The sequence below is a fragment of the Bison bison genome, unplaced genomic scaffold (assembly GCF_000754665.1).
Source record: "Bison bison bison isolate TAMUID 2011002044 unplaced genomic scaffold, Bison_UMD1.0 scf7180017864304, whole genome shotgun sequence".
NCBI lineage: Eukaryota > Metazoa > Chordata > Mammalia > Artiodactyla > Bovidae > Bison > Bison bison.
In genome coordinates, this window is record NW_011494876.1 from 3,097,488 (window position 1) to 3,117,639 (window position 20,152).

The 20,152-nt window shown below is 41.6% G+C and overlaps 1 protein-coding gene across 1 annotated transcript; it reads right to left on the reverse strand.

Moving 5' to 3' along the window:
• Nucleotides 1-531: 531 nt before the first annotated feature.
• On the reverse strand, nt 532-15,068 carry SNTN (sentan, cilia apical structure protein). The gene is made up of 4 exons (XM_010851536.1): nt 14,940-15,068; nt 13,160-13,194; nt 5,204-5,343; nt 532-751 (listed from the first exon to the last, which is right to left on the reverse strand). The coding sequence occupies exons 1-4, from the start codon at nt 15,047-15,049 to the stop codon at nt 593-595; spliced, it is 444 nt and encodes a 147-aa protein (XP_010849838.1). The 5' UTR covers nt 15,050-15,068; the 3' UTR covers nt 532-592.
• Between the last annotated feature and the right edge of the window lie 5,084 nt (nt 15,069-20,152).

Sequence of the window (20,152 nt, forward strand, 5' to 3'; positions counted from 1 at the left end):
ATCTGTTTTCTTCCTCTTACAGTTTTGCCTTTTGCAGAAGGCCAGTAGAGCTTCTCTGACCTTTGATCCCAAGTCACGTGATAACAACTCTTTCAGCAACCTGTAGCCCTTATCACAATTATAATTATACTGTATAAGAAATTGATTGATAAAATGTTCACAGTCTGTCTCCTCTGCTAAGACTCTGGTAGGCATGTCTGAGGGCAGAGATTGGCTGATTCATTACTTTGTCCTTAGCAATACCATCAAGTAGAAGCTCAATACACATTGTTTGATGGATGAATGAGTGAGGGGTTCAATGACTATAAGGAAGTGCTCTAAGACACTACTGACACAACAGAAGCAATGCAATATTTGCTGGTATCAAACCTATTATATTATAAAGCATCAGAGATTATATCATGTTATTTAAACATTCCTGAAGAGTGTGCATAGATTTCTGTAGTGACAAGGGGTCTGAATATTAGCAATCAGACCCACCCTAGGCAACCCCAGGTGCACGATCAATTGATCAAAAATAAAATGAAAACATTTTAAATCATTTAACATTGTATTTTGCCATTAATCTGCCTAACTATTTATTTAAAGCTGATTATTGTGTAATTTTTACACTCCATATATTTTGGAGCAAATCTGACATTATAGTGACGCTTAACAGTAAGACCATGAAATCCTCAAAATCCAGCTTATTTTCTGTGTGTTCGTCAAGTTCAGAAAGGAGGTCTTTGTACCTTGCTTTGGTTTCTTGTCCCTGTAAGAATGAAAAGTAAAAAGCCTAATTCATTGTGCTGCCTTGGTTTTATAGATAATAAGCAATAGTAAACATGTTATTAACATGTCAAGTTGCTACCAGCCCTACTAGTCAAGCAATGTGTTACATCTTTTCATGGGTTATCTGAGTGCTCACAGTGACCTTACTGAATACGCATTATTTTCCCACTCTACAGTGGAAGGCCAGAGACTCAGTGAGAATAAAGTAATTTGCCCCAAACTTCCCTGGTGGCTCAGATGGTAATAGAATCTGCCTGCAACACAGGAGACCTAGGTTCAATCCCTGTGTCAGGAAGATCCCCTGGAGAAGTGAATGGCTATCCACTACAGTATTCTTGCCTGGAGAAATTCATGGATGAACAGCCTGGTAGGCTGTAGTCCATGGGGTCATGAAGAGTCAGACATGACTGAGCAACTAACACCACATCATCACAGATAGCTATGAGCGTGGAACCAGGATTCATTGCATTGGCTACCTGATTCTGGAGTCCTCACTCAACCGCTAAGCTATACTGCTGCTACTGCTAAGTTGCTTCAGTCGTGTCCGACTCTGTGTGACCCCATAGACAGCAGCCCACCCAGGCTCCGCCGTCCCTGGGATTTTCCAGGCAAGATACACTGGAGTGGGTTGTCATTTCCTTCTCCAAAGCTATACTGCTGCTGCTAAGTTGCTTCAGTCGTGTCCGACTCTGTGTGACCCCATAGACGGCAGCCCACCAGGCTCCCCTGTCCCTGGGATTCTCCAAGCAAGAACACTGGAGTGGGTTGCCATTTCCTTCTCCAACCAAAGCTATACTACCTCTCTACAAATACAGTTACTGTTATGCTTTCTGATTTTCAAATTACAATCCCTTTGTCATTGGAGGTATCCACTATGTGATCTACAGAGTTTGATTATCCAGAAAAATGGAGTAAAATATGCTAAAAGAAAGTATGTGCCTTGAAAGATTGTTTAGCACTTAGCTTGATCATAAATCAAACCAAAGTTCATCAAACCTCAGAAAGAGATTGAAGGAAAACCTGTGAAAAGCACATAAATGGAGAAACTTTTCAGTTCCAAGCTCAGCTTGTGAATTATCTTCCAAGTGGCATAAAAAAACATTAAGGTCATTTGATTCACTGCATTTAGTTTAACCCCAAACCCTCATCCATGTGCTGGCTGTAAAAAAGGTCATTGCAGCATGACTAAGGCACTTCAGGAGTGATGATACATTCCTCTCACAGGCTTAAGACCTTTCATGTTTTCTAGGCTGCTCCTCAAGAGGTGACACTTGCCAGTGAAGGTGGAAGGACCTATGTCTTCCTCCCTCAGAGCAAGCAGCCCTTGACAAGTGTGAAGCACACTGTTTGCCCCCAGGTCAGAGATTGCTGGAGGTCTATCTCCTCTCTTTTTGCTGTGCATTTTAAGAGCACGCAGCTGATGAGGTCCAATCTTTTTGGGCTTGACCTGCCATCTTGCTTTTGTATCTTCTTAGCAGTGCATTTAGGTGCTCAGTTTTATTATCTCTGACTGACTATAGGGGGATAAATAAGATCCCCCAAATTACGTTTAGGTTTATGAGGAAGGACATGTTCCTTTCAGACCCTGGACTCAGCCAGAAGGTCCAGCTCAGTTTCCCAGAGAACCCTGCGTGAGGATTTCGGAGGAAGCCCAGTTGGTTACGGAGACTCTTACACTCACTGTACGTGCCTTTGGCACTCTCGCAGGGCAGAGCAGGGAAGGTGGCCCAAGACAGCATTCTGCCATGACGCTGTGTGTCTGGCAGTAGGACTGCTCAGTGGGACCACTGAGACTGAGGCGGGTAGGGCTGAGCAATCCCCTCAAGTCCCTGAAATACGTCTCTACTCTCTTCTGGAGGAGAGGGCGGGATTGCCCTGTATCTGGCTTAGTCTGCTGCTAGAGAGCCCGGAATCGGCTGCCTTTCCTGGGTTTAGTCTACACTGAGGGGCACGAGGCTGAGATGTCTTTCCTGGCAACTTTGGTTTTAATTCTTTTCCTCTGATGTTCTCAGAGAGATAGTGGATCACATCAGGATGAGATTCATCCACTAGGTCCTCATTCTCACACTTGTCAAAAGCTCACTGAGGACTTGCCAAGTACATGCAGTGCTCTTTTTCTCTCTGAGATTTGTCATTTTTTTTTTGGCCTCTGATGCAAACTGATGATATAGGATTTTCTCTCCCACCCTCTCTGTAAAGATTCCTCAGAATCTTGAATCTCTTGTCAAATCTTATCTGATGTTTCTGGCTGAAAAAAAAAATAGCTTTAAAAAAATTATTGCAAAAACAATACGTATTTAATATTGGACATACAGAAAAAAAAAAACCAGAAGAATGTAAAAATAACCCTTTACCCTATTACCTAAAGATAGCTAACTATTATTAACATTTCTTTTCAGTCATTTTTCTGTGTCTCACACAGTAGTCTCTGTCTCTCTCTTTCACACACACACACATGCACAAGCTCTTTTTTTACTTTATTGTGGAACAATGACAAATATAACCGTATATATTTAAAGTGTACAATGTGATGATTTGATACATATGCATTGTGGAATGATTACCAAGATCAAGATAATTAACACATCTATTACCTCGCACAGAATTAACGTGTGTGTATGTGTGTGGTGACAATGCTTAAGACTTACTCTCAGAGACCCTCAAGTATGCAGTACCTCATTACTAACTAGAGTCATCACGCTGTGGGTTAGAGCTTCAGAACTTATTCTTCTTATAGCTGGAAATGTGTACCCTTTGACCTAAATCACCCCTTTCCCCCAGCTCCTGGCAACCGCCATTATATTCACTGTTTCTATGAAACAGGCTTTTTAAAAATTCACTTCTTTGTGGAATAAAAAAACAAAAAAACAAAAAACACTTCACATATGCTCTTTGGAAATAATCCTAGGAAGCTGTGCCTTTGACCCAGACTCCCCAGTGGATGGCACCTTATGTAACTATAGTATGCTAAAACCATACACATATTTATATTTTGAAGGAACTATAATATTTCTCTTTTATGTATTTCAGAATACACATAGAACCTGAGAGACTGTTTCCTTTTAAGTTTTTTCTCTCTCTGCCTGCCATTAAATGCTGGTGGTTTAGGTTCAGCATGAGGCCCTCTTTTCTTCCTACCTATTGTCCCAAGGCTACAATTTTCTGAAGTTTGAACACGTACTGCTGGTAGAATATAACGTGATTTTAGGTGATGTGAAAATAAATATTAGATAAGAATGTACAGTCATCTATGTTTTTTACTATCTTCCATTTCCACTCACTAAATTTACATTTACAACAGTGATCAAGTTCCTTTATAAAATAATTTTAAGTAGAGTGTTAACTTAAAAACTTCTAAGTAAATTTTAATACAGGCTATAGGTAGATACAGGAAAAACCTTGAAGATAGGGGACTTTCCTGGTGGTCCAGGGGCTAAGACTCCACACTCACAATGCAGAGGGCCTGGACTCAATCTCTGGTCAGGAAACTAGATCCCACATGCTGCTACTAAGACCTGGTACAGCCAAATAAATAAAGAACTACTTTTAAAAAAAAGTACTGAAGATAGCATCAAGTGACTGAGGTTTGAGAAAGATGCCTCTAGAGGATTTAGGTCCCTCCCTCTGGTCACTCGCTTAATCCAGATCTCTATTCTGACCATTCTGCTCACATATCCTATTGCTGTCTGAATTTATCAACTTTAAAGTTTCAAGGACACCTTAAGCTTGACACAAGCTGACAGAACTCATCACCTGCCCCCACCTCCCACCCCACCTCCAATCTGATTCTTCTCCAGTCTTTCTCTTCTCTGAAAACGGATCCACCACCCATTTCTTCCCACAGTCAGAACTGACATATCATTATTTGCTCCCTCCTGTTCTTCAACGGTCACAGCAGATCCTGTTCATTCCATCTTCCAAAGGCCCCTTATACTTGCCACCTTAGCCCAAACCAACGTCTTCTTGTATTTGCATTCCTTCCCCACAGTTCCTCTCTTCTTTGCCTCACTCCCCACCCTCATGGAGTCTCATCTCCTACTGCAGCTGGTGTAATTTCTTCCTCGGGAATTAAGAAACCATCCCTGGCTTCCTCCTGCCCACAGGCTATGCCTCTGTAAGACACGGCTTCTTACCACCTGCCTGGCTTCCTCCCTCACTGCTTTTACTTCCCTCCCGCTTTTCACTAATACTTATTGGACCTCAAATGTCTTTGACATGCTTTACATCAGATTCCCTACTTGGAATGCCACCACTCCCCACCAGCCCTCACCCCTAGATCACTCTTAATCTCGTTTTTCAGATCACAACTATACCTTAATTTTCCAGGAGGTCTTTTTTGACCACCAAGCCCAAAATAGTCCCTCTGTTTTACTCTTTCATGCCAGCTGTTACGGTGTGGCTCACATTTCTTGGTGCCTGTTAATTGTCTTACCTCTGCGAAATTCTTAAACTGGGTTTGCAGCAGATTTTTGGCAGTAGCTTTTCCGAGTTTACCATCAGGGTCAGAAGAGTTTCTGAAAACCAGAGCGGCGGTGGCGATGGCTTTTTCCAGATCTGAGCCCTTGCGTAGAGCTGTGAGAGAAGAAATGTACAACCGTGTAGCCTAGGTTAGAAATGACCCTCCCAACTATCAGGCTCCTCCTTCCAGGGGAACCTGGGGAACAGCGCTGGAAGGTGTGTGTCAATGTGATCCTGACCTTTAGCTTTTTGCCACCTATCTGAGGGTGGAACGCATCCAGTGTTTGATCCTGGACCTTTAAACAATGGAAAACCAAAGTCCCTTCAGTAGCAAATAAAATTAGTAGAATCAGGATGAGATTTAGCCCCTGCTTGCGGTATGACCTTGGGAAAACACCTGACCTCTCTAAGCCTTGGTTTTCTGATATGTGATTTCATTTAGTCAACAAATATTTACAGAGCACCTACTATGTGCTTGGCTCAGTCCCTGGCATTAAGACACTTCACTGAGTAAGACAAAGTCCTTCTCTTGTGGAGTTTATATTCTGTGTCAGAGCATCACACAGGCCAGTGTGGTAAAGGAGAATGACATCCAGGACAAGTCCTCTGATGTCACGATAGATGAGGGATCTCTTTGAATCACGGCCTCAGTCACAGTGATCTTCCCAGCTGGCTTCTCTGGTTTAAAGTGTGCTGCTAACTCAGTCCTTTCCAGTGGGGAACACACAGTGACACCTGAGAACTACTCAAGGTTCAGTGAAGAAAACTCTTAGCCTCTCTGTTCCCTCAGCCCTCGGTACATCCTCTATTATAGAACTTCTGCCACTTTATACTTACTGCATGTTTCATCATCTTTCTCTCAAACTGAAATGCAAGCTCCTGAGGCCACAGATCACATTTTTTTTAAATCACTATACTCCCAGTGACCAGCAAAAATGCCTGCTATGTAGTTGTTGTTCAGTCGCTAAGTCATGTTCGACTCTTTGTAATCCCATGGACTGCAGCACGCCAGGCTTCCCCATCCTTCACTATCTCTCAGAGTTTGCTCAAACTCCATTGCATTGGTGATGCCATTCAACAGTCTCATCCTCTGTTGCCCCCTCCTCCTCCTGCCTTCAATCTTTCCTAGCATCATTGTCTTTTCCAGTGGGTCGGCTCTTCGCATCAGGTGGCCAAAGTATTGGAGCTTCAGCTTCAGCATCAGTTCAGTTCAGTTCAGTCGCTCAGTCATGTCTGACTCTTTGCAACCCCATGGAATGTAGCACACCAGGCCTCCCTGTCCATCACCAACTCCTGGAGTTTACTCAAACTCATGTCCATCGAGTCAGTGATACCATCCAACCATCTCATCCTCTGTCATTCCCTTCTGCTTCTGCCCTCAATCTTTCCCAGCATCAAGGTCTTTTCAAATAAGTCAGTTCTTCGAATCAGGTGGCCAAAGTATTGGAGTTTCAGCTTCAGCATTGGTCCTTCCAATTAATATCCTTTATATATTTTTATATTTCTTTAGGATTGACTGGTTTGATCTTGTTACAGTCCAAGGGACTCTCAAAAGTCTTCTCTGCAGGTGCCATTAAACACTGTTGAATGAATGAACAGGAAGAAATGAAGAGAAAAACAAAATCCAATAGCTTTCTGCCCAGGTAATGTGCAACAATTGTGGATTCAAAGAAAGATGATCAGTCTGAACACTGACTTCTGTATGGAGCACTTACTGTGTTCCTGGTAATTTCTGAGCTGCTCAGACACAATCAGAAGTGGCCTCTGCCCTCATTGATCTCATAATCTAGTGGGAGAAGAAACAGTAATCAAGAGGATAATGGATGCATACATATGGGTTTGCTTTATATATATATTTTTTGGTAATTGTTTCTCTATATACACATATATGATGTGCATTTACAACACATGATGTATGAGGCAAAGAAGGTATAAAGACAGAAAAAAATAGAAAATGACAGAGTGGATCTGGGAGAAAAAGTACTGATATATATAGGTGGTCTTGGAGGCATCTCTAGGTAGATTATTATTTAAGCTAAGACTAATATGAGAGGAAGGACCTGTCAATAAAGGGTGGAATGGATCAGCCTGAGATAAGGGTGGTGTTCAGAGTCCAGGCTCAGGAAGCCCCATATGTGAAGGCTCAGGTCAGGAGTATGGCACACTGGAGGAGCTGAAAGAACAGTTGTGACTGGAGTCTAGAAGCTGAAAGTGTTTGATTAGAAAAGTGGGTAGGGGCTAGACCATGCTGAACTCCTAGGTGATGGAAAGGAATCAGGATTTTCTTCAATGGTTAAAGAGAAGGCATTGAAAATTTTAGTTTTTTTTTTTTTTCCCGATTAAAGTTAAATGGAAGGACAACAGTTAAGAGGAATGGGTGTAGGGAAAGCGTGTGTGGACCTTCTCAGTTTTTACTGTATCTCTGAACAGAACTCAGACCAAATGGTGAGGCTACAATTTCTGTCCATAAACATCTGCCAAAGCATTCTAAATCAAGGTGTTGGCCTCAACTGCAGAATATCTTGGATATTTACAGTTTTTGGCTATTATAAATAAAGCTTGTAAGAACATTTGTATGCAAGTTTCTATATAGACATGATTTCTACTTCCTTGGAAAAAATGCCCAAGAATACAATTGCTGGGTTATACAATAGGCCCATTTCTTGTTTTTAAGAAACCATAAACTGTTTTCCATAGTGGCTATACCATTTTACAGGCCAATGGGCTTCCCTGGTAGCTCAGATGGTAAAGAATCCACCTGCAATGTTGGGAGACCTGGCCTTGATCCCTGGGTTGGGAAGATCCCCTGGAGAATCCCCATGGACAGAGGAATTTGGTGCTCTATATATAACCCATGTGGTCACAAAGAGTCAGACAAAACGGAGCGACTGAGCACACACACAGCAGTGTATGAGAGATCCAGCTTTCCTTTATCGTTGCCAGCATTCAGGGTTGTCACTATTTACTATTTTAGCCATGCTGATATGTGCATAGTGACGTCTCACTGTGGTTTTAAATTGTATTTCCTAATGGCTAATGATGCTGAACATCTTTTCATGTGCTTATTTGCCATCTGTATATCTTCCTCAGTGAAACATTTATCTGTTCAGATCTGTTCATGGATTTTACTCACTTTCTAAATGAATTAAAACCTTTTTTTTTGAGGTTGGAGAGTTTTAAATGTTTCAGGACACAAGTCTTTTTTAGGATATGTGATATGCAAATATTTTCTCCCTGTCATTATACTGTTTTTATTCTCCAATGGAGTCTTTTGTGAAGGAGAAGTTTTTTCATTTTTATCAAGACAAATTTATCAATTTTTCCTCTTATGAAAGATTTTTGCCCTAGGTATAATTAAACAGTGTATAATTTTGTGTTCTACGTTTAAATCCATGATCCATGTTCAGTTAATTTGTGTGTAAGATATGAGACTTGGGTAGCGGTGTATTTTTGTAACCTGTGGATGACCAATTGTTTCAGTACCAACTCTTAAAAACTCTATCCTTACTTTGTTGAATTATTTTTGCATTTTGGTCGACAATCAGTTGAGCATATTAGCGTGAGTCAATTTCTAGGTCCCTTATTCTGTTTCACTTAACTATGTATTTATTCCTCTGTCAGCCTCATACTATTTTGATTCCTGTAGCTATCTTGTAAGCCTTGACACTGAAGATTCCTCCCACTGTCTTCTCTTCCAAAATTATTTTGGCTATTTTAGGGCTTTCTCTTTTCCACATAAAGTTTAGAATAAGCTTATCTGTTTTCTAAAAAACCTGAATATTGTGGTATTTCATTGAACTTAGAGAGCAACTTGGGGAGAACTGATGTCTTCATGTGGTTGACACTTCCAACCCATGAACACAGTATGTCTTTCCATTCATTATACCATTTTATAGATGAAGACAGGATCTGATCTTGCTGAGGATACACGACCAAGTGACAGGGCTTGGATCTGATTTCATGTTGAAAACATAAGCTTCGTGAAGACAGGGATGTTTTGCCTGTGGAATCTTCAGCACTCAGAGAAGTGCCTAGCATACAGGAAGTGCTTCACAAATATTTATTCAATAAATGTCTGTGGAATCTGTATCCTCAGCCTCTTCTGCCTTGATTTCCTCTTTGGCTTCTGATCCTCAGTCTCATTCTGACCTACGGCTTCTGTCTGCTCATCCAGTGGCTGGCCCTTCATCTAGCCTACTATTCCAGCCTCAGAAAGTTCTCTGTGTCTTTGGGCTCTATGTTGAGCTCGTTCTCCTCCTATCCTTATTCACCTCTTCCCTTCACTTCTGCCACATCTTGAAACCCGTATTTAAAACTCAGATTGTCCTCAGTTACCCAAGATTTTCCTGCTCATCAACACACAAAGGAGATGGCATATTTCTTGTAGCTCATGTCTGCATTTCCTCAGCAGAGGTGTATGTGTTTGAGTGGGTGGGGAGCTGGATGATGGTAACCTTGAATTTAAGTGGCTAAAAAATAAACTCTGTGTATAAATAGTCTTATTTTTAACAAACAAATTGTTTAGAGGAAATATCTGAATTCCTTAAGAGGTAAATATCCCTTCTGTAATTTTTGCCAGTTGAGTTTTTTATTAATAACTCATAATAACTAGAGAGGGCTTTAAAACGAGCTGTTCTACTGGGTCTGAGACTTCCCAGGGGACACAATAACCTCTTCCTCTCCTGAATGTGCCCTTCTGGCAGGCAGTGGGTGAATTTCCAAGCTGTGAGTGAGCTTGAAAATAATGACGGGCACTTTTCTTGTTTACTATGTGCCAGATGTCTTTCTAACATAATCTTATTTAATGCTTTGTAAGCCAGAAAGGTAGGTGCTATTTGCGTCTCAATTTTGCTTATTGGACACTGACACATGGAGAGATTAAGAATCTAAGGTCACACTGCTCAGGAGTGGCAGGGGCAAGATTTCAAAGTCTGTCTGCCTTCAAAGGCCACAGAAAGATCTGCCAGTTTGGAATAAGTCCTTCTAAGAGCATCGCCACAGAGAGTGTGGAAACCAGACACTTCCCAATCCTCTGATGAAGTTCAGGTCTGCCTGCATTTGAGAGGGAGACTCCATCTGGAGTAGCCCACTTCTTTCCCTTCTCCTCCATTCTTTTAAACACAGCATGGATTTCCCCCTAACTGCAAAATAACATACGCTTGTGGTAAAAACAGAACAAGAAAAACATTAAAAATAAAAGATAACAAGGCGCTCCAGTTATCCTACCAATACTGGTGATACTTTGCAAGGCGTTCTGGTTTCCTGTTTTTATGGTTGAGTTCTTTCCTTAGTAATACTCAGCATGTTGCCTCCTGATTCCTGTCCTGTCTGCCTCACGGAGTTGTGAGCGAATATGTGAAAGCATATTGTGAAGGGTGAAGTGCTATTAAAAATGCAAAGGCTCGACGTTTGTTTTTTGGCGTCTTTTATCAGCTCTTGCCTTTGGAGTGGAGGTGGTGGAGAGGGTGTTAAACCAGGCACGCATGTCCATCTCTCCTGTTAGTTTCTATCTCACTTTTTACCCTTTAATGATACTAATCTGCCCGTAGTTTCTTATAACCCTATCTTTCCAACAAGTTCTTACCGCCAGGCTCTGTTCTAGTTCTGGGGAGAGAGGAGTAAGCAATATTAAAAGAACAATCCTGGAGTTTGAGTTCTGAAGGACAATAGTAATGAATGATTACGAATTCCATGCTCTATACGCCAGCCACTCCTTTATGGGACCTATATGATTTGACTCATTTAATCTTTACATCTGTCCATCCTCTCAGGTGGCCCCAGCATCATCTCTGCTTTATACATGTGGAAACTGAAGCACAGAGAGGTTAAGCAGCTTGCTCAGGTCACACAGCAGTCTGGCCCCTCACCATGATGCATACAGTCTCTAGACGTTGTTTTCCAGGCAGTGTATTCTCAAACCCTGGAATTGGGCTACATGCCCCTCCTTTGCGTTCTACTTCCCTAAACATAAACTTGTCTGAACCCTCACATTGAAACACTCTGTTCATCGGTCTCAATTTCCTTCTACATCAGTGCTGTCCAAAAGACATATAATACAAGCCCCAATTATAATTAAAAATTTTCTAAGTAGCTGCATTAGAAACATTACAATAGAACAGATAAAATTAGTTTTAAAATATATTATTTAACCCAATATGTCAAAATATAACTTCAGCCTGTGATCAACATGAACAAAGTATTCAGATGTTACACTTTTTTCCCTACTAAGTCTCTTACATCTGATATGTATTTTACACTTATAGCACACTTCTATTCAAACTAATTGCATTGCAAGTGTCCCATATCCAGGTGGCTAGTGGGTATCATATTGGACAGTGCAGCTTTAGAGTATATGTTCCCTGAGGGCAGTCATTGCATCTTATTTATCTTTGCATTCATTCCCAGGCCCTAGCATGTTGTAGGCCTTAGCACATGTGTGCTGGACTGAACTGACTTGAACTTGAGAACCATCCCTGCCTCTTTAGCCTCAGCTGCTCTGGAATGTGGAACCCTAAACATGAAATATTTCATTTAGTGAGTTCCTGATATTTTAGTGTAGTAGAAACACAACTCTCATTTCTACAAGGGGTCAGAATGACCTTAGTTTAGAACTCCTACTATTATTTTGCAAATGAAGAAGATCTACAGGAGAAAAGTGGCTTGTTTAAGTTTGCATCAGTTGTATATGGGAGAACTAAAAACTGATCTCTGTTCTTTTCTTGCCAGATCAATAGTTTTCCCAATACTCAAGCACTTCTCAAATTTTCGCCTCTAAATCTATTTTGGATGCTAGAGGCAAATATGTGTTCAACTGTCATTCCATCTACCTCCCCCAAAAGGTCAAGGGCATAAGTAGCAGGAAGAGAAAATGTGGATTGGTGCTGACTTCTATTCCATGATCTAGCCCTGTCTTATTTCCCCGAATAAAACTTTAAATTACCAATGAATAAAACAAATTCTGGCAAGATGAACCCTATTTATCCTGTGTTTTCTTAAAGCATGAGAATAAATGTGACCCAATGGTCTAATGTAAGGAGTCTGATACTAGGAATGATGTGTGTGTATGTGTGTGTATGTGTGTTGGAGGGCAGTGTGGATGATAGAATTATGATCCCCCCTCAATCTCCCAGAGCGGGTTGTTATGTGAGAAATGTCAAGTACATTCATCATGTCATGGACATGATATTTTGTCACTGACAATTATCAAAGTGCCTGAAGTTGTGAAACAGAAATCATGGATAACTTGTGCTACAATGGTGTAAAAACAATACTTTTGTCAAGATGAAGATTTATTTAAATAAAAATATTAAGTGTCTCCTTTGGAAAAATAGAACAGCCATCTAAGAGGGAAAATAACTACAATATAGTGGGATCCAGCTGTATTTGTTATTCTGTAAACAAGCCACATGTTTTGGAATAAGATAATGATCCAACTCTATGAGTGCATCTTTTCTTTCATTGTTATTTCCATGACAATATTGTTCTCTCTAAAGATAGTTTACCGATAAAGTGAAATTCTAAAGGCAAATGTTTACACCTCAGGAGTTTGGCACACTATATTTTGCTCAGTCAACAGAGGCAGTTGGGGATTGACTTTGTCCTGAGTACCACTGAACATTCATGCATCAGAGGCTGATGGTCTTGCTCTGGACACACTGTGGACACCACCTATGGAGGGCCATGTGGCCACGTGGGATGAACACTAAATTAGGAGTCAGGGATCCATGTACCTATTATAGCTCAGCCTTTAAATTTGGGTGAGTTAATTCCTGTCACTGGACCTCAGTTCCCAAATGTTTAAAAAGGACATTATAAATGTTTCATGCTTTATCTGTAAGTTTTCTTATATCACTGCCCTATTATTTTTAACCCTTGGCATGCTCTCCTGGTAGAGAAGCAACACATACATCTCCATCACCCCAGGCCTTACCTTTTATTGAAGCCAGCTGTTTGGATATTGAAATGCTGCCAACAAAACAAAAGAAACATAATGATTCAGGGAGTTTGGGTATTGATATCAGCATCAAAAGTAAGGTAATACAATGATTTAAAGATTATTTTCAGCAAATTTGCACTGAATGTTCTGACGAAGCACCTGCCTGTCTTTCAAAATCCTTTCTCCCCTGTCACATGGTTAAGAAGTACTTGGCGATGGCTGGCCTACATAGCCTAGTCTTTTGTGTAGTCTTGTAAACATGTGAGCAAATGCCCTCTGATGGAAAAAGAGAAATGACCACCTTCTATTCAGGCTCTTCTGCGCCCTTTCCTGTTTCTAGCCAATTAACACAGAAATTATCAGGCGCACCTTGGAAGCCTCATCTTGAAGCCACATCAGCCTGGGGCCCTATATGGTGGCATGGAGTAAAACTGCCACAGACTTGGAATCCCTACTCTGAACTGTCACATGAAAAAGAAAAAAATATATATAACTTCTTTTCTGTAAAACTTAAGGGTTTGAAAGGAATTTGGCAGTAAGTAGTCAAGAGACTGTGACCCTTGGGGCCTCAATTTTCTGACTTATAAAGTTAGGAAGTTGGACTCTAATATCTTGGAATTTTTATGGTCTTCTCTACGAGATACTCTTCTTTTTTTTATAATTTATTTTACTGTGGAGAATTTTTAAAGTCTTTATTGAATTGGTTATAATATCATTTCTATTTTATGTTTTGGTTTTTTGGGCCACAAGACTTGTGGGCTCTTAGCCCCCTGAGCACGGGTCAAACTGGCACCCCCTGCATTGAAAGGCAAAGTCTCAACCACTGGACCACCAGAGAAGACCCTCCAAGATTTTCTACTCTTGATTTTCTAAAAACTCTGCACCATCATTATCCCCTTCATAAGATATGTGACCTTCATTCTATGTATACTTTGTACAACATACACTTGCAATATGGCTCGTGTTATTATTATTTTTTTTTTTTGTCAAGATCTCCTCCATAAGTCTGTGCTGCTACTGCTGCTGCTAAGTCGCTTCAGTCATGTCCGACTCTATGCGATCCCATAGATGGCAGCCCACCAGGCTCCCCCATCCCTCGGATTCTCCAGGCAAGAATACTGGAGTGGGTTGCCATTTCCTTCTCCAATGCGTGAAAGTGAAAAGTGAAAGTGAAGTTGCTCAGTCATGTCCGACTCTTAGCGACCCCATGGACTGCAGCCCACCAGGCTCCTCCGTCCATGGGATTTTCCAGGCAAGAGTATTGGAGTGGGGTGCCATTGCCTTCTGAGGCTCTTGAAAACAAGAGTTCTGCAGATTCTCCATATCTTCTACCCTTGGCCCTGTGGAATACCTAGCACCTATTAAGTGTTCAAAATTTTTTTCAACCAAAGTGGGTTCCCTAAGGGAATTACATCAGGAAGATATTTTTTTCATTTATTACCCATAATTCTATAGATTTGAATGATCTGAAATCATTTCCTTCTCTCATGGATACTTGAAACAATATGTCATACAGCAAAATCATTACCAATTTTGATTTACGAATGTTTTCTAAGAGGCAATCAAAGACATTTGTGTTAATTTTATCACCTTTTCAGTTTGCAATCAACACTGCAAATTTGTTCTCTTTAATTTTCCAACTCAATTTACAGATGTATTGAAGTGAGTAATAAGCACCACGCTTGCACGATCTTGGCTACCACGTCATGGACATAACTCTTTGGAAATATACCTGCAAGCCTAAGTGAAACTCAATAAAGGAGAATCAACTGACCTTTTGGGCATGTTCTTAGGTGCTAAAGTAGATGTTGGGGCTGCAGGAGGATTGGGCTCCCCTTCCAAGCGGAGTGCTTGGTCCTGAGTACTGTGCACGCAGCCACACATACTCTGGTCTCCTGTTGTGTGTTGGCCCTTCCTAAGCAACAGTTGCTTGGCCACTGTTGCCAGTGTCATTCACTCCATGACAACTAAACAGTGGCTCCTGTAGAAGAGCTGTATTCTATTGTTTATTTGTTGACAGACATTAAACCATGCATGCAGTCAACAAATATTTGAGTGCCTGCAGTGGGCCAGCCACCCTGCAAGGTCCTGGGGACCCAATAATGAGAAAATTCAGACATGGATCTTGATCTCAGGGAGCTTAGTGGGAAAGACTGATATTAACCAGGTAACACACAAGAAGTCACACGTATGACATTACTGTGCGTCCGGGATTCTGTGAGATTGGCATCAGTCAGGGAAGTCAGGGAGGCAGCCCTGAGGAATTGATGGTTGACGCCAAGTAGGAGTGAGGAGGAGGACATGGTAACTCACTCCAGTATTTGGGCCTGGAGAATCCCCATAGACAGAGTTGGACACGACTGAGCGACTAAGTACAGCACAAGTAGGTGAAAGGGCAGGGGATCCACGCTATAGACAGATGGGGGAGCCTGTGCTAAACCCATTGGCAGGAACCATGGTGGTGATCAGGAAGGACTGAACAAATGCCACAGTGGCTGTACCAAAGAAGCTGACAGGGAGGGAGGCTCCAGGTAAGGAGGAAGAGAAGGCATGGTTGCTAGATTACATAGGAAGTGACAGATTACGGTAGGGAATTTTCACCTTATGTCAAGAGACTAGGAAACCCTTTGTGAGCTTTAAGCAAAGAAGCTGATAAATTTAGATTTACATTTTGGACACATCATTCTGGCTTCATTGTGCATAATGGTTTAGAGAAACGAACAGAGTCAATTCAGGAAGCTCAGTAGGGAGGCTATTTCACTTGTGTTAGCTTAGAGCTCCTTCTGTAAAAGCTGGGGGATGTCAACTCAGTCAAATGAGTCTGGGTCAGGGAAGACATGACCAGCAATTACTGAGATCACTGGTAAGTTGATGGGTGAGAGGAGTTAGATCTCAAAAGAGGCTAAGAATAGTCATTATTACGGCTTCCACTTGGCTCCAGGGACACTGCTGTCATTACTGCATCACTAGTCACTGCTCCACCATATGGCCATGCCACTCACTCACTGCCTGTTTCTCGTTATGGTTTTTTTTTTTCTCTCTTGTTCCTCTGCTGCTGCTGCTGCTGCTAAGTTGTTCAGTCATGTCTGACTCTGTGCGACCCCATAGACAGCAGCCCACCAGGCTTCCCCGTCCCTGGGATTCTCCAAGCAAGAACACTGGAGTGGGTTGCCATTTCCTTCTCCAGTGCATGAAAGTGAAAAGTGAAAGTGAAGTTGCTCAGTTGTGTCCAACTCTTTGCAACCCCATGGACTGCAGCTCCGTCTGTGGGATTTTCCAGGCAAGAGTATTGGAGTGGGGTGCCATTGCCTTCTCCGCTTGTTCCCTCTACCTCTTGACTAATTTCCTTAGCATTTTTCAATTAAAGAGCGGAGGGAGAGAGAGTTTGATTGGCTTCCCTGATTACTGCTGCCCATGCTGGTCAGAGTTTTAATGCCAGCCTGCTCCACTGGTTGTCAGTTAACCTATGCAATTAGCTCCATTGGTTTAGGTGATGACCCCACGCCAGCTTCACTGCCCACATTAAAACAGACAGCTGGTTTCCTCAGCAGAGAGCTCTGAGAAGGTTTCTGAGAATCTGGATTTGTAGCACACACGCTGGAAGATTCTGACGTGGACTGTATTGGAGAACTGTTGGCAGTGGTTTAGAAAGAGACTCTAGAACAGTTTGAATTCCGACTCTGCCACTTACCAGCTGTGTTACCTGGGATACGATCTTTCAGATGGCTAAGTCTATCTCCTCATTTGTAAAATAATACTTACCTTCTGGACAGAGCAGTGTCTGATACATGAGGAACAATCCATAAATAATAGTCACAGAGAAGATGGCATGAAGATGATGTGTCATCATGGTCCTGGCAGGACCAGAGACACCCATGAAGAGATGCCTTGGTTAGGAAGATAAACATGGGTATCGAGGCACCCAGAGACTAGAAACAACGGGAGGCTTACCACACTTATCTTACAGGGGCAAAGAGAGGAACACAGGATGATGGAGCCGAGGCAGAGCCAGATTCCTGGAGCAGGGGCCATTGGACAGAATGCTTGGTTGAAGGGAGGCAGCCATGGCTGCAAACCAGGCAAAGCAGGGAGAGAACGGGGAAGAAATATTCCACCCCCGCCCCCCCGCGCCCCTCCCCCCCCAACTCCACTCTCTCATCTCCAGCCTCTGTCTCCCAGTGACCAAACCAATCAGGAAACCAGTAGGAAGGAAGCCTGGAAGGTGGAGTCTGAGGAATTAGCTTCCTGGGAGCAGAGAGAAGGGCAGAGACTGGAATAGGAGGGAAGGGCAAATGAATGGGCAAGAAGCATGATGACAATGACCATGATAATGGTGCTGATGGGGGCCAAATACTGGGAATCAGGCTTACTGATAACTTTCTTCTCGGGACTGAATCAAACTTAGGATTCTCAAAACGAACAAAACATAGCAGTATCTACAGACAGTTCAGGTGATAAGATACCTTCTTTCCTTGACTCGAATCTCACAATATCGTGGAGCATTTAGGCTATTTGCACATAGTGTCAAAACATCTGGAGAAAAAAAACATTTACAAAACTTCCCATGGCCAGTTGGACCCTCTGACATACAAGGATGGCATTTGAGTGTGTTGAAGTAGGTACAGCTTGAAGAAAGGAAAAGTGTGGCTGGTAAGCAGGAGTTTGACAAACGACTCCATGAGGACTTAATGAGTGGCGCACCAGACCACCTGCCTGATGGCTGTGGCCACGGGGCTCAGCGGCTGCGTCAGCAGATCAGCAGTTTATAAATGGTGCTGATGTTTGGTAAACTCCCTGAGTGAGAAAAAATGTAATCACAGGAGAGTGTTGTTTTTTGTGTTTTTTTAAACCAGGTTTGCTCTCACACTTTGTTTCATTCTCCTGTTCCTTATTGAGCCCCAATTAAATAGGAAGTCATGGAAGTCAGGTTCTAAGACATTTGCCTTGGATGGTTCAGCTTATGGTCTTTTCAGAGGGTCACTTCTTCACTGGGGGCTCTGGAAGTTCAGCAACTCCAGGGATTACATTCTGTGGAGTTTCAGAACCTCTTGGAGCACACACATTTTTTATTCAGGTGTGCGTTTTCCTGGCTGAACGGGCTGCTAGAGTCCCTGAGTCTCATAATCACTGTAAAAGTCATGACAATAAGCAAATGCCCCAGGGTGGTCATTGCTGTTGCCGTTTTGAAAAGAACCCAAAGCCTCACTCCAGGAAGAGCAGTGTGTGGGACCTTAATTTCTCACTCAGTTAATGTGACTGTTAAAATTTGTGTAGTGAGTAACTGGTATTGCCTTAAGTGTGTGATAAATACATTTTTTATCCTCAATAACCATTAGGAATAGGAATTGTCATCATTTATAAGTGACAGAATTGAAGCTTAGAGGGGTTAAATGACTTGTCCAAAATCCTCTGGTTAATAAATGGATGGGCTTAGATTCAAACTTAAGGCAGGAGGGTTTCAATCTTGATGTTCTTTTTATTATATCATGTTGCCTCTCACTGTATTATTTCATCATTAATGTTAGAGCTGCAGATCTTATTTCCTGAGCTGACACCCAACTCTCTATAAATCCTATAAGACATATTACCAGAATTTTCTAGCACATATTAGCTTCTTTCTCTCTGTATCCCCAAAGCTCAGTTTACCTCTATTCAAATGTCTCTAATGGTCTTTGTAATTAGTTGATGTTTCTCCTCCTCACTAAATGCATCTCTTAGAACGTTCTTTGGCAGATTATGGCTTGCATTGTGCAGTGCCTTACATGGATGAGGAGATCAGGGCTTGCTGAGGGCACACAGCTAATAAGAACTGGAATCATGCTCCCCATCACGCTTCCCTGGACAGGGACTATGTCTTAATTATCTTTGTATCTACCTCTCAGGTCTAGTATCATGTTCAGGAAATGTTTATGAAATTGGACATCTCTTGATGACTGTGTGACCCAGAATCTGGAATGTGATGTCTGCTGGGGAAAGCAGCAGTACCAGGTATCTGGTACTGGGAGGTCCACAGTGTTACTTGCTCCCTCCTTGCTTCATTCTCAGGAACCTGAGAATCAAATGAAATCCCCAGGGAGAGGGTGTCAAGCCCACTGAAAGAAAAAGTGACAAAGACAGAGTGTGTTTTGCACTTAGGCAAATTAGGCCCTTAAAAATGATTCATCAGTGTATATCACAATTTGTCCAACTGATGAGTATCTGGGTTGTTTCCAGTCTTGGACCATTATGAATAAAGCTGCCATAAACATTTTTATAAGAGTATTTTTGTGCACATACACTCTCATTCCTCCAGGTATATGAGTGGAATTCCTAGTCATAGGGTAGATTATGTTTAATTTTCTTAGAAACTACCCAATACTTTTCCAAAGAAATTGTTTCCTTTTATACTTCCACCACCAAGAGTTTTGGTTTTTCTACATCCTCAACAACACCTGGCATAGCCAGTCTTTTTAAAATTTATTTCTTTTGCAACTTTCAATTTGCATTTCCTTGATGACTAATAATACTGAGTGCTTACTGGCTACTGGGTTTTCTTCTTTGGAATACTACTCATTAATAAAAAGAGAACAAACTACAAATATGCACAAGAACCACATACTGAATAAAGAAGCGAGACACAAAAAGAACATATATGCTGTAGGATTCCATTTGTATGACGCTCAAGAACAAGAAAAACAAATCTATGGTGACAGAAGTTAAAATATATGCGTGGGGGAGTGGGAGGTACAAACTAATGGCAGTAAGACTGGCTCAAGGATGTGCTGTACAACAGGGGGAATATAGCCAAGATTTTGTAATAGCTATAAATGTAAAGTGGCCTTTAAAAATTATACAAAATTAACTATAATAATTATAATAATTAATACTATATTATTATAACATAATAATTAATTACTACAATAATATAATGATTAATAAATAATAATTATCCAGCGGATGTTGGCAATTTGATCTCTGGATCCTCTGCCTTTTCTAAAACCAGCTTGA

Excerpts from the sequence above, each read along its gene's own strand:
- SNTN (XM_010851536.1), bottom strand. The coding sequence starts at position 15,049 with ATGTGTGGCTGCGTGCACAGTACTCAGGACCAAGCACTCCGCTTGGAA. Across the intron at positions 5,344-13,159 it reads ACAGCTGGCTTCAATAAAAG|CTCTACGCAAGGGCTCAGAT; the intron begins GTAAGGCCTGGG and ends CTTCTCTCACAG. Across the intron at positions 752-5,203 it reads AGTTTAAGAATTTCGCAGAG|GGACAAGAAACCAAAGCAAG; the intron begins GTAAGACAATTA and ends TCATTCTTACAG.